Below are 15,128 nucleotides of genomic sequence, written 5' to 3' on the forward strand. Positions count from 1 at the left end.
GGTTATGTAGAAGGTTATATATAGGGTAAGGTGGTACTCTTTTTCCACTTTAAAGTGGTCAAGTTTGTCGGGCCCAAAAGATACATAAGTGGGAGAACTTTTGGATATTCAAACTGTACATGCTCGCGATGTAGTAGAAGCTTGCAATAACATCCTATAGTAGAATTTTCCTTAAGCCCATTCCACATTCAAATGTTCTTTCAAACACAATTTATCCACTTTGCAGAGCTTGACATTAGGTTACTAAATTTCCACTATCTCAAAGCATAGCTTAAAAGATACAATTTGAGTCCTCTCTCTCTCTCTCTATGTGTGTGTGCGTGTGTGTGTCCTCTGTGTGTGTGTGTGTGTGTGTGTGTGTGTGTGTGTCTCGCTGAATCCAATACTAATATCTACTTATTATAACTGTGGGGGCTAGTCATACATTAAAACTTTCAGCTACCCAACAACAAATTGTGACTGCTCTTAAACATCATCCTAGTTCAGACAATATTTAAAAAATAACTTTTAATTTGAATCTGAGAATAAACACACCCTACCTGTTAATTTAAAAATGGTGTATAAAATTACCCCTGCTATAAATATATTTATGTAAGTCTTGAGAATTAAAATACCCCTCATTTTGAACTCTCATAGTATACTTACATTTCCCAGATGGACCCCCCGAGACCCCCCCACAAATTGATGACCTCAGCCCTAGTAGTAGTCCATGGGAAACTTCATGGCTTGCCCACCTCTAGTGGCAACACACATGATCCACAACCTGGTGCTCACTCTAATTGCATCAGTAGAGTAGATTCATTTGGGCATCCTCACCCCAACATGATCTCACTCTGAATTTGGTATCTTGGTTTACAATTTGGAAGACTAGACAATGACTATGCATGGGAAGTCCCCATAGGTCTAACAAGGTAAAACTCACATAAGACTAACAATTATTTAAGGCGGACATCCCAAGGCAGAGAACCTTATTGACCACACACACAAAGAACTAAGTTGAAGATGTGGGAAAATTCCCCCCCTTGATGGCAATCTTCTTTTGGCGTCATTTCCAAGCCACCATTGCATCAGACTCATAAACTTGCATTTCCATTGTATTGCACTTGGTGTCAATGAAGCAAAGCTTTCCTTCTTTGTGTATCTTCTTGGTATACCAAAGCATAATCTTTTTGTCAATATGAAGCAAAGTATCCAATTCTAGGCAAGGTCTTACGACAAGGGCACTGTCTAATGCCTTATAGACTCAAGCAAGTGGAACTTGAGAACATATTCTTTAAGAGCACAAGCATCATATCATCCGCATAGAAAAGCAAGAGTATAGTGACGAACATAAGCTTCATGACTGATTTGTTGGGGTGAGACATAGTAAACATATTCAAAACTTTCTATCAAGTATAAAAGCCCAATTTTTGATTGCCTGGTCAACTATCTTTGACCAAAATATGAGCAAATCTGCCTACAGAGATAGAGATCGGTTGGAGGGTGCAATTTGCCCTGATTACAGAGGCTATGATGGGGCTTTTAGTGGCAAAATAAGTCCTAAATAGTAGAGAAGATCCTCTAGCAAGAAATCGCGCAGTGCTAAGTCACATCGCTAGTAGGAGCTGCTATAAATTCAACTGGTTTTTTCACATTTTCTCCTCGCTCAGTGGACCAAATGAGCTCAAATTGGAACAACAGCTATCTCATAACTTGCAAGCGAGGATATGCAGAACACTGAAACAATGTATCTTGACATTGATTGCAATTCAAAAGGGGAATGCAATTATCAAGTCGACCATGCAGATCAACATCCTTGGTACAACGTCAATGGTGCATTATCTCATATGACAAAGCATCAAGAATGGTTCACAGAGATGAAACCACTAGAAGGACAGAAGAACATTATCCATAATGTAGATAGCACACCAAATTCAGTTCAACAAAAAGGCGTTGTCCCTATGAACAATTTAACTGGTGCAAAAGGATTGGTGAAATATGTACTCTATGTTTCAAAGCTCAACAAGAACCTCTTATCAGTTGGTCAAATGATGGAACACAACTATTGAGTCATATTTGATGGAGATGAATACAAAATTAGAGACAAATCCAGAGGATATCAGCTAGTAGGAAAAGTAGTCAAGGAAGGACACTTGTTCAAAATCCTAGCTACAATACCAGATTTGCATACCATGTCAACCGTAATAGATGCCACTTTCCACAATATGAAACAAAAGATATGGACATGTCAATTTAAAAATCTTGATAGAGCTCAAAAAATCATAATATGGCAATTGGAATTCCAAAACTTCAGTTTCTTGGAAAAGTTTGCGAAGCATGCTGCTTCGATAAACAAAAGTGAACCAATTTCGGTAGAAGCACGGCTTCGATAAACAAAAGCGAACCAATTTAGCAAAAGCACCTCTCAAGCACGAGGTATTCTCTATTTGATACATACACATGTATGGGGTTCTGCCTAGACCCATAGCATCAATGGGTCACTTTACTACTTGACTTTCATCGACAACTATAGTAGATATTGTTGGGTCTAGTTTTTGAAAGATAAATTGAAGTCTTTTTCACATTTTAAGAATTCAAAGCCATGGTTGAAAACTAGACAGGCAAAAAGATGAAAGTCATGAGATCAGACAAAGGACTCGGTGAATGCATGTCTTCAGCATTCATGAACTTTTGCAAAAGTAATGGCATTCAAAGACAATTCACTTATGCAGATACTCCTCAGCAGAATGCAAGAGTTGAAAGGAAGAATGGTACTTTGGTAGAAAGTGCTAGAGCAATGCTCAATGAGAAGCATCTTCCAAATCAGTACTGGGCAAACTACTTGCTTAATCCACTTCCAACCGAACGGATTCAGGGTATGACACCTTATGAAGCATCCATTGGACACAAGCCACACATTGGGCATCTCTGCATATTCGGTTGCATAGCATATGCCCACATGCATGACGATCATTGTAGGAAATTGGATGTGAAGTCACGTAAATGCATCATGGTTGGTTATAGTGAAGAGAGTAAAGCATACAAGTTATATGATCCCATCAACATCTTTGATGAGGAATCACAATGGAAAACCTCAAATACAGAGGAGATAGACACATTGATTACTCAGTCACCTACAGAAAAGGTTGATGAAGAAGAGCCAGAGTTTCCAAAGACACCCTGAGACGAGCAACAACAACTCAGACAGTCTGTCAAAAAAAGTAGGCCCCCTGCCAGACTAGCATATGCTCATAAAGGAAAAACAATTCAGGTTGAAAACACCAACTATGCTCTTATGACTACCATCATGGCTTCAGAAGAAGAGCCAATGTGCTTCAAAGATGAAGCTGACAAGCCAGAATGGCAAACTGCTATGAATGAAAAAGTGGAAGCTTTGTACAAAAACAACACTTGGGAATTATGTGACCTTCCACCAGGAAAGAAAGCCATAGCAAACAAAAGGGTTTACTAAGTGAAGTACAATCCAAATGGCAGCATTGAAAGATACAAAGCTAGACTAGTTGCAAAAGGTTTTACATAGTAGTACGATCAAGACTATGATGAGACTTATGCTCCAGTAGCAAAGATGGATTCCATAAGGCTCTTGATATCACTAGCGACACTCACAGATGGGAATGTGTACCAACTCAATGTGAAGAATGCTTTTCTCAATGGTTATCTAGACGAGGAAGTCTACATGCCAAAACCAGTAGATTATGTTGAACCAGGAAAAGAGAATCAGGTTTGCCATCTTAAGAAAAGTCTCTACGGCTTAGAGCAAGTACCTAGAAGTTGGTACAGTAGAATCGACAAGTATATTTTTACTAATCTGGGATACATGAAATCCATCTAGAGCATACTCTCTACTATAAAGTTCAAGGGGAAGACATCATTATGGCACTTTTGTACGTAGATTATGTGATTGTGACAGGAAGCAATGATAGCTTCATCAAAAGGTTGAAAGAAGACTTATCTATAGAGTTTGACATAAAAGACCTTGGATTTATGCACTATTGTCTTGGAATTGAGTTCTGGAGAGATTCAGATAGCACCTTCATGAGTTAGCTAAAGTACATTGATAGTCTCCTGAAGAAGTTTCATATGGCAGATTGCAAGATTGCACCCCCTCCCATGGAATAGAGTTTGAAACTTACAAAAGATTCAAAAAAGCCTACAGTCAATGACAGATACTATCAGCAACCCATCGGATCTCTTATATATCTGACTATCACATGGCCATATATTTGTTATATAGTAAGCTCACGTGCACAGTTGATGGCAAATCCAAAAGAGTCTCACAGGAATGTAGCCAAAAGAGTCTTGAGATATAACAAAGGTACAAGAAAATTTGGAATAGAATATAGAGGAAGTCATCCAAGGTTGCATCGATAGTGTGATAGTGACTATGCCGTAGATTGACACAGGGATATGCCATTTTCCTTGGTCAATCATGGTTGTCAAATAAACAGCCAATTGCTTCTTTGCCTTCAACTAAAGTAGAATATAGAGCACTCAGTATAGGTGCATGTGAGGCTAAATGGCTCAGAAATAGCCAATTGTTTCTTTACCTTCAACTAAAGCAGAATATAGAGCACTCACTACAGGTGCATTTGATGAAGCAACAACAATATACTATGATAATCAATCGGCTCAAGCATTGGCCAAGAATCCAATATAGCACTCTAGGACCAAGCACATTGATGTCCGAGAGCACTTCATTAGAGAAAGAGCATTACTTGGCGACATCACATTGCAGCATTGTGATAGCAAAGAGAATGTTGTAGACATCTTTACCAAACCACTTGGTAAGATCTTTCCAAGAAGCACCGATAAGCTCTTGGTTTGACATGGAGGAAGGACATTCCCATTAAAGGGGTGTGATGGAATGTAATGCTCAATCCTTCTTCGATTCCTCAAAATCATCATCTTGAGGGAAGGCCTACTTTATGATGTGATCTTGAAGGAAGGTGTTGAGAAACCATCTCAACATCATGTGTTGAATATTGTGCATAGCACTAACCAATAGAGTGCTATAAAGGAAAGAGTTAGATGCCCTAACCCTAACCCTAAATATATTCTACATTTTCAACTAAATCTAGTGTATAGTTAGTCATTTGTGATGTGTTCTCTAGCTATGCCGTCTCTCCTCATCTCCACTCTTCTCCTCTCACCTCTTCATATTTTGTCACTTACCAATCTATTTTTTAATTTTGCTCTAAACTTTCAAGGTTGTATAGCAATGGGTATGTAACCTACAATTTCCACTTGTTGTATAACCTTCTGAGTCAAATCTAGCAATGCTTCATATTTTCATTTTTGTATGAAACCCACATGCATTACAATGGAAATGATTTGATCATGGCTCCATGGATGTAAATAAGTCACTATTTGAGCTATAGTGCTATTTATTGCTTTAAGCATCTAGAAGTATTGCATTTTGCTAGAGGTAGCATTGTCAAAGCTACTCCTTAGCTTGTTGTTGTATTTGTCAATGAACATTATCTATAATTATTTTGGGTAAGTTCATCAGCTTAAAGTCAACATATCAGGCAAAAGAAGCTTATATGAAGCAATGAATATCAAAAGGAGAAGGAGGAGGAAGTTAAACTATCACAACATGTCTATACACATGGCTACCAGTGCATCTAAAGGCCTAGGTGCATAGTTTAAAAAATAGCCTGATGCGTTATTAGACGTGCTCCAACACCAAATCTCGATAGCCTGACAACGATAGACCGACCGACCCCCACATAAAACAAAAGTGGCAAAAAATATTCTTTCTTGCATGCGAAAGCGGATGAATTTGAAGAAAACATCTTTCCACAAGTACAAGAAGCATCATAGATTAAGAGAGAAGAGCAACTAACAAGAGATTTACCTTGGATAGAGGTATGAAAAGCTTCTTCTCCTTCTTCTCAAAAGCTTCTACTTCTTCTTCTCTTGTGGCTTCCTTCTTCACCCTCTTCTCTTGTATGCTTGGAGATGAATGTGTATGCTTGGAGATGAGGTGTAGATGCTTGGAGTTAAGTTCCTCTTGGAGATGGAAAAACAAGCTCAGAGGAATGCAACCGCGGCAAAGTGAGGAAAAGGCTTTATTCATGTAGGTTTAAAAACCAGGTAGTGTGTCTAAAAATGTGTCTATTAGAATTTAGCGTGTCTATACTGTATAATAGACATGCCTATAGATGTGTTTCACAGTCAAACGTGCTAATAGATGTGTTACACATTTTTGGGGTAAAATTTTCAAGGTCTGGCTTCACTAACATTTTGAGTAGTTATTATTTATAGGATGTCTTAATCTTCAACCCTTCTTCAAAACAAGCACCTCCAGTGAGGATGAATCCCTCCATCTCCACAATTGAGAAATGTGGTTGGAGCAAAAAATCAAATGTATGTGTGATCGATGTCGAGGGAACTTGTATTGTACATGTAGAATTACACTCAGTCACATCTCAAAGTACAGAGAATGGGATGCGACCGTATCCATGGTAAGTGTTAAAGCATTGATGTTGATTGAGATACCTATGGGTGTTCAAGTGTTTGATATATGCTCCTTTTCTAATTTGATACACGAAGCAGTGCCACACTTGCATATGTTGTCCTATGCTCATCGTGAGGAGGCAAAGCGTCAGCGATATGAGGTGGGATCTTTAGGGGGGACCGTTATGGATGCATGGATTGATGGTGATAGTAGCCCTCCACCATTACCTCATGAGGCCGTGGAGGAGGAGGTGTTCGATGATATGATACGAGATTTATTTGCCCATGAGTCCGTAGGTAGGGATGATAGCATGAAACAAGACCATCTTTTTACTATAGAATCGACACTAGTATTTGAGGGGTGCAAATTCTCTACTCTACGTGCCTCCCTTGAGTTACTAAACTTGCAGACCATTTATATCAAATAGTAAAAACACAGCCATAGTACTCTAGGAAGTAGCGTTTGGAGGAGAGAACATTGTCGAACAAGGTTATGGCAATTCATACAATTCATTTGTAACATATAGAAAGTATTTGGACCTCTTTATTGATTTTATGTTAGTTTGTCTAGCATTTACAAGCCAGAGAATTTGGGACAATTATTTGAGATAGTGAGATTCTAGCAAGCAGTTTTCTTGTAGACTATGTGACATAGGCAAACTTTTCGACACTCAAAGTCACATGAAACATATTTGAACAAGTGCCTTTCACTTTCTGAACATTATTTTGGTTTTGCAAAAGGTGTATGCAAAAGAAATCAACGCTTGAGTTATGTGTCAATGAGATATCACAATTACAAGTGCGTAGAGACTTATAAACTTGCATTTTGCAAGAGGAAAGCTTATGCACGTGTCATCACATAATCAATATTTTCCACTTAATTTGGCATGGCGAGAGCAGAATATATATATTTTTAATGATTAGAGAAAACTAAATGGTGTAGCTATCATCAATTGGAAGGTCAAGCTAAAAAATAATGTAGTATTAAAGGAAGGAACATAGTCATAGGAAGATCAACAAGGCCACAACAAAATAGAGAGGCTTAGCATGAATGCAATAAGTGGGCACAATTGATGCTTGATGTCATGTGTTTCAACGTAAAGGAATCGTCATTTTTCGGGATTGTTATTTTGGGTGATTATCATGGGATTGCTTATTGTAATGTTCTCATGCCTCTTGGAATCCATTCATTTGTATTATTTTGAACGTTGTAATATTTTTATCATTCATAATACTTGATTTGAACTCGTAAACCTTCCTTTAGAAATGAAGCAAAGGAATTCAAATGCTCAATGCTCATTTTAATAATCATGATCACTTCAACTTTCAATCTCTCATATTTTGACATTGGAACACATTCTCTTGTGGGTGAATTATTAGTGACAATAATTCCCCTTATGTTGCTAGTAGAACTGCTTAAATAACAAGATGTAAGATGTTTCTTTCTATTCATGAGAAGAAAACAGCTTCCCGCGTGAGCCATGGATCTCCACACGAGGTATTTTCTACAGACGTAGAGATTTATGCACAAAGAATAAAGGTCATTGGAAAGGAAGAGGCCGGTGGCGCGACCTCAAAATGTATCATAAATGTTTACACGGCTCTCACAAACCTACTATTCGGCATTGAATGGGTATAGTTTCGTCCCTATCGGGCAGACTGCACCTAACTGACTGCCTTGACCTGCCATGCATCTTAAAGCTCCCGCCAACTTTTATATAAAATAATAGCTCTGCAAACGGCATTGAATGGCCATAGCTTTTGCTAAAATATAGCGGGCTAACTTCCTCTACGGGTGGTAATTAGAAATGGAGACTATGTGCAGCCTGTTTCCACGCGCAGGGGCAAGTCCGGCCCTGCAACTCGGGTTCAAACTTGAAAATAACGAAAACAAACGCAGTCGTATAAGATAATCGTTATCTGCAATACGAAGCAGATTGAGATTTAAAAGGTTTCGTACCGGCTGCACCAGCAAAATCACAGCCTCGTTGGGTCTTCATCCCAGCCTCGTTGGGTCTTCTCGGTTCGTCAGCCACCAGACTTGGCTTCCGATTTGCGTCCAACTCGAGCTACGTTGCTTGCCCATATGAGCATTTGTTAAGTGCGCACAATCGAGGAGATTCATGGCATGTGCCCACTGCCCAGGATGAGAAATTCATTCGAGAATAAACCAGTCACCAGTGTGCGGTGGCACTCACAATAGTCAGCCAGAAGTAAAGATAGCCTGTCCAAACTTTAATGGAGGACGCTACCTGCTCTCCACGTAAAAACCAAAACGATTTGAGTGGTACTGTCACTCGTACAGATTCACAGAAAGGAAAGGCGGCTTTTAGCCGAGGTTGTGGTTTGTCTTGGACGCTGGAAGACGCCACTTTTTCACCTACCACCTGCATGGATGATGCCCATTTGCGCATGGTGGCGTGCTGCTTCTATATTAATTGACGAGCAGTGAGTTAATCAGCGCTAATTTAGGAGAGGCGTTGCAGAAGAGATGAGAGGATCACGATTCACATTATGAAATACTCGTACCTAGTCCAAAACCAAAGGCTTGCCAACTTGCAAGGACAAAATCCAAGCGAAATTGTGAAGTTTGTGTTCCTCATACGATCATTACTATGTCCACAAATACGTAGTCACTGGGCTATAAATACGTAGTCACTGGCCTTCTATAAATCCAGTGGCGACCAGCCAATTTTTCACCCACTTCTGAGAGTCTATCAGCTTTCGCTCTCACATTGCTCCATCTCGTTTCCATGGCGGCCTCCAAGGTCCTAGCTCTCCTTGTCGCTCTCTCTCTCGTTTCGTCTCTCTCGCTGCCTGTTGCAGCCATCACATGTGGCACTGTCGCTGCTAACTTAGGACCCTGCCTCTCCTATCTCACCCAGAAAGGCGTGATGTCGCCTACCTCTTCATGCTGCTCCGGCGTGCAGAGCTTGTACTCTGCTACGCAGGGGACAGCCAAACGGCCTGCTCGGGTTCTGGCCTGCAATTGCATCAAGACTGAGTCTGCTGCCTTGGGAAAGAACCTCATCGCTTCACGCGTCCCTCTCCTTGCCAAACTCTGCAACGTTCAGTTGGGGTTAACCCCTACAGTGTCGACCGACTGCTCCAAGTGAGTTCTATTGTATTTTCTTGATTCAGTGTGTAATGCGGTTGAAAAATGCTCTCGGAAAGTTCGGATTGTGATAACGTTTGCTTATGGCTGGAAACTTGCAGGATTCCGTGATCTAGTTGGGAGCTTCTGTTTTGCGGTTTCTCTTCCCTCGGCTTGCTTCCATGTAAGGTCTTTTTTGTATTAGCAGTTGGTCGTACGTCCGCCTCATAGATGACCGCTACAGTAAATAAAAGGTGGCTAGTCTTTCCTTTGCTATGTAATGGTTAAGTTCACCGTCTTTCTGTTATCTTCGTCTTCAATACATTTCCAGATCCAGTGCAAACGATGGATTGTTACTAAGTGACCGTTCGCGATTTGATTGTTTTCAATTGTTGATAGAAGTTGCTTGCGTCTTCTTGTAACTGAAGTTTTAAGTACATAATTTCCGTCGTCCGATGTTATGTAACGCTACTTTTGCAATATCTAGCAGTACCAGTGACGTTTGATATTGAAGTCATTCTGGAATGTTGCCGAACGATGGAATGTCCTGGCACAATTGTTGTGATTTCTATCGATCTTGGAGTTGGTGGTGTTTGCACTCGTAATTTAATTTCTGGAATATCGGTAGACATGGTGTTAAATTTCACGTTCAATGAAGATATGTCGACATGCGCATTTGAGTACTAATCCGAAATGCGGGCTTGTCAACTGCTGCTAGTAATCTGATTACGACCTTTTGATCTGAAGTCGAGGTATTTTCTCGGATGATAGTCGCCCACTTTAGCAAAGAAGCAGTAAGGAACTTATGCGCAGCAGTTGGAATTGCAAAGAATCAGTAAGGAACTTATGTGCAGCAGTTGGAATTGAACGCTCTTTTTGCAACCATATGTCCCTGTATGTGATACCTTTAACCTGGTCTCTTATAATGGCAATTAATCCAGCCCTGGCTCAAACTTTGCAGTGCGCACAATCCTGACCTTTTTTATTCGTTTGACTTGAGAGAATATGCCTTTAATAAAATCATGTGCAATCGACTACTCAAATTAACAATTCCACGTACTAACTATTCTAAATTTGTAGAGAGAAACTTAAGAATATTCTCCTCGATAATTCTGTTTAAGGAACCTGTTACGCTGTAGATGTTGAAGATTTTACTATATCTTTCCCAGAAAAGAACCAACAACTACCATCAATTTTTTCCATTTTAACATTCAAAATATTGTTTTTCTATTTGTTTTTAATTTTATGCGATGTTGAAAATTTTACCATATCTTTTACAGAAAAGAACCAACAACTACCATCAATTTTTTCCATTTTAACATTCAAAATAGTGGACTTTCTATTTGTTTTTAATTCTATGCGAATATTTGCGCTAATTTTTCCATTTTAGCCTTTGAAATGGCTGACTTTTTTTAATGTGTTCTATGCGAACACGGTCCTTTAAGTGACGAACTTATAATTTATACAATTGAAAGTGTGATTTTATGTGAATGAATGGTTGGTGCTATGCAAATAATGGCGCAGCCTTTGAAGTGATGTGTACTTTCAATTTACGCAATTGATTTTTATGGTGGGGGGATTTTGGACGCAGCAAAGACTGGAAGAATTGACGGCAAGGAAGAAAGGAGGATGGAACTTTGAATTTACACAATTGATTTTCATGGTGGGGGGATTTTGGACTAGCAAAGACTGGAAGATTTGACGGCAAGGAAGAAAGGAGGATGGACGGCAAGAGAATGGTCGGCAAGACAGTGTGGTGAATTGGGGGAAAGGGAGGAGGATAAAGGTGAGTTAAAAGTATTGGAAATTAGTCTGGTTAATTGGAAGAAAGGAGGGAGGAAATACGGGGAGAAGAGTGTAAGTCGAATGTCTTGAAAATGCCGTAACAGCTTTGGAAGGAGAAATGTCGAAGTTAGCCTATACTAGGCTGGAAGGAGAAATGTCGAAGTTAGCCTACACTATAAACGGCATGGTGATAATGAAGATGAGTCACCACGGAGGATGAGTGCCACAGAGAGGAAGAATGAAAGGAGAAATGCATAGCTTCGAAGCTAGTCTATACCATGAAATGTATGATGACAATGAAGAAGATGAGAGCGAGGGGGAGTTCCACAATGAGGACGCAACAAAAACTTGTATAGGGTTGACCAATAGGGAGTATCGCTGAGGGAAGGGGGTGAACGGCGAGTCAGTCTGGTAAATTGGAAGAAGGGGAGGAGGAAGATGGCAGAGAAGGTGAAGCTGAAAATGCTGTTGCAACAGCCGTGTGTGAAAGATGAATGTGCAGCGTCGAAGCTAGCCGACACCATGAATTGTCCTAGATAAGGAAGAAGATGAAGAGGGAGGAGGGTGACGGCTATAAAAGAGGAAAACTGAAAATTCCCGTACATGTTTGAGTGAGGACGATGAGCGCGACACAGGGAAAAGAAATAGTCTCGTGCATAGGACAAGGCAGTAACGGTCGGGTGCGGGATGATACAAAAACGTTTGAATGTGATCGTCTATTCATTCAATGGCTCAACCTTTAATCAATTCCAGCGATGGAAATTGTTCCAATAGTCTCCCCAAACCTCTCCTTGAGAGAGATTAAGGTGATGAAAATGACGACTTAGTAATCATAGTGGTGATAATCGTAATGACGATTGCTATTAAAACTAGTAATTAAATCGCAATTGCAGTTTGTCTCATTCGATTGACGACTTTGTAATCATAGTGGTGATTACTAAGTCAGGCAAGCACTCTCCCAAAGAAAAAAAGGAAGTTCTGCTAAGCGCATTTTAATATGCCATTTGTCCGGCATACCAACATATGTTTGATGCTTTGCATTGGTGATAATTTGAGGCTATTTGACAAGTCGTAAGTACTAATGATAGGTTACTATACCCCTGTATATAGGAATTAATGATTAACTATAATTCATTACTCAAATGTAAGTAACGAACAGATGCGATTCGAAGAGACGCTGATTCGTACAATGAACTATGTAAACGTTAATTCAGTTATGACGTACGTAATAGAGATTTTAGCCTATCTCAGATTTTAATATGGCCAAAGCCCGGAATCAACCCACGCCAATTACCTGTTCTTGAAGCTCGCACAATTGCGAAAACGGTGTGATCTGATCCGGACCCCAGATCAATGCCTCTGCTTCTCGAACCTTCAGAGTTGATAGACTCTCTGACTATAATGGAACTGATTTTGCGAAAGCAGGATCTCCTCTCCGTTGCGACGGAACGGACGTGATGCGCGACCCAAGGTCGCTGCCAACGCTCAAGCTGGCACAGACTGGAAAGCCAAGGACCTCAATGCCTGACTGGAGCTTTTCCTGCAAATGGAGGATTCGCAAAAGCAATCGGTAGGAGTTCTCACCATAGCCAATGCAATGTGGGAACAACTTAAAATGACCTACGAACATACAGACGTCACAAGTTTCGAATTTAAAGAAAATGGGGAAAAACAATGTCTGATACGGAAGTCGTGCCTAAGTTTATCAAGCAGTGGCGATCACCCCTTGATGATCTCACGCTGTCAGGCCTTACCCTTTCCCCTGCCGTTCAGGCCACATGCCTGTTAGCCGCCCTTCCTCCATCCTGGCTAACTTATATAACTACAAAAACTAATCAAGTAAATCTTAGCATCCCTTTGCTGATTCCGGCCATCTTACAGGAGCATGCTATGCGTGGTACCCTGTCAACACAAACATCCACTTCACAAGACATCGCAATGTTTGCGAAACGCAACAACAATTCACGTAGTAATCGTAACAATTTTTCACAAAGACGTTCGTAGTCTGGAATAAACCAACAGCGTCCTTCAAGCGTATCACGCAATCCCAATCACAAACAACAAAACTTTCGAATTGATTTGAAACCTCATTGTCAAACGTGCGGTCGTTTACATGAGACGAAAGACTGCTGGTTTAACAACTCTAACAAAGGCAAATCGAAAATGAGATCTGCAAATTATGCCTCCGATTCTGGTAGCCAGTCAAGCACACCACCTGAAATAGACGATCAATCAGAGTGTTTGACACCTCGAGCATTGAAGATGTGTATTTGGCTTATTCAGCCACTCATAATCCCCTCGAAGCCCTTAACGCTACCTAGATTCTAGATACGGGTGCAACCTCATCTATAACATCCAGAATAGAATGGTTAGATAATTATCGATTGCTTACCAAGCCAATTGAAATTCGATTCGGCGATAACGACACCCAACAAGCGATCGGTATAGGAGATGCAACGATAGAGTTGTCAGATGGCAACCTCGTCACGATCAAACATGTCTATCATGTACCACAAATCGCCAAGAACTTGATCTGTGTGAGCAAAGTTACGAGCCCAGAGACTTCAATTGAATTCATCAGTCACTGTGAAATTCACCATAACTTATCGGACCATCGCCATTACACAGTTACGTGCCCACAAATTGGGCGCCTGTACATCCTTGGTCGAACCATCACCCCGGTGCATGAAGTCCATAGCACTACAGCCGAATCGCCCCAACCCTACCGCACTCTACTCTGGCATTACCGACTTGCACACATTAACAATTCAACAATGCAATTTATGAAATCACACGATTTTGCCGTGAATTATACATTACCCAGGCGCAGCAAGCTTCTAATTTGCGAAGGCTGCATCTATGGGAAACTGGCAAGCACTAAGTATAACAGCACAACGTCCAAAACGTCCTCTACAATTAATCCATAGTGACCTATGCGAATTACCGACCAGATCACTTACCCACAATCGGTACTTCATTACGTTCATTGACGATTACACTAGGTTTACCGCACTTGCTTTCATTCCAAACAAGACCACCGAAACCGTCCTACAATCATTTAAAAAATAATCAACTTGTAGAAAATCAACTCCCTCATCTCATACAGGCCTTACAGTCTGACAATGGCGGTGAATATATTTCTCACCGCTTCAAAACATACTGCCAAAATCACGGAATATATCAGCGACTAACTATACCTGATCATCCTACACAGAATAGAATCGTGGAATTACGACACAATAGATCTCTTATGAATTCTGCCCATTGCATGCTACGATTCGTCCTTACTGGGAAGAAGCAGTGGCTACTGCATGCTATGTTCAGAACCGCGTCTACTCTAGGAGCACTGACGCGATCTCCTACACATTATGGTTTGGCACAGCGCCAGATTATTCCAACTTTCGCATATTTGGCTCTACAGCCTATGCATACGTCCCTCCTACACACCACAATAAACTCCGGACTGTCTTCGTTGGATATGGCGAGTCGCACTGGGTAAAAGGCTATCGCCTCTACGACCCCTTTGGCCGTCGCTTCCTGTATTACGCTCACTCGTCCTCGATGAAGACACTTCTTTCCGTCCCTGCAAACGACCATACAAATCTGTTAGAACCTAGCTATCAACGGAACGAAGCATCAACATCTCGTTCACAAGACAATCCCTGTCAATCCTCTGATAAACTAGAACAATTCGTCTCCTGGCGGGTTCCGAGCTACACGATTCTCCAGCCAATCCTGTTCCTCTCCCTCAGCCGCTTCCACAAATCCCTCCGAATCCACCGATTCCTCC

At 40.7% G+C, this 15,128-nt stretch overlaps 1 protein-coding gene across 1 annotated transcript; it reads left to right on the forward strand.

Annotated features, from left to right (window-relative positions):
• The first annotated feature begins 9,185 nt into the window (after positions 1-9,185).
• Positions 9,186-9,860, forward strand: LOC147886366 (non-specific lipid-transfer protein 1-like). Its single transcript, XM_087395910.1, has 3 exons — positions 9,186-9,227; positions 9,345-9,571; positions 9,676-9,860. The coding sequence occupies exons 1-3, from the start codon at positions 9,213-9,215 to the stop codon at positions 9,683-9,685; spliced, it is 252 nt and encodes an 83-aa protein (XP_087252036.1). The 5' UTR covers positions 9,186-9,212; the 3' UTR covers positions 9,686-9,860.
• Positions 9,861-15,128: the final 5,268 nt, after the last annotated feature.

This window comes from Dipteris shenzhenensis, chromosome 24 (genome assembly GCF_047967505.1).
Source record: "Dipteris shenzhenensis isolate YYH24624 ecotype China chromosome 24, Dip_SZ_1.0, whole genome shotgun sequence".
Lineage (NCBI taxonomy): Eukaryota > Viridiplantae > Streptophyta > Polypodiopsida > Gleicheniales > Dipteridaceae > Dipteris > Dipteris shenzhenensis.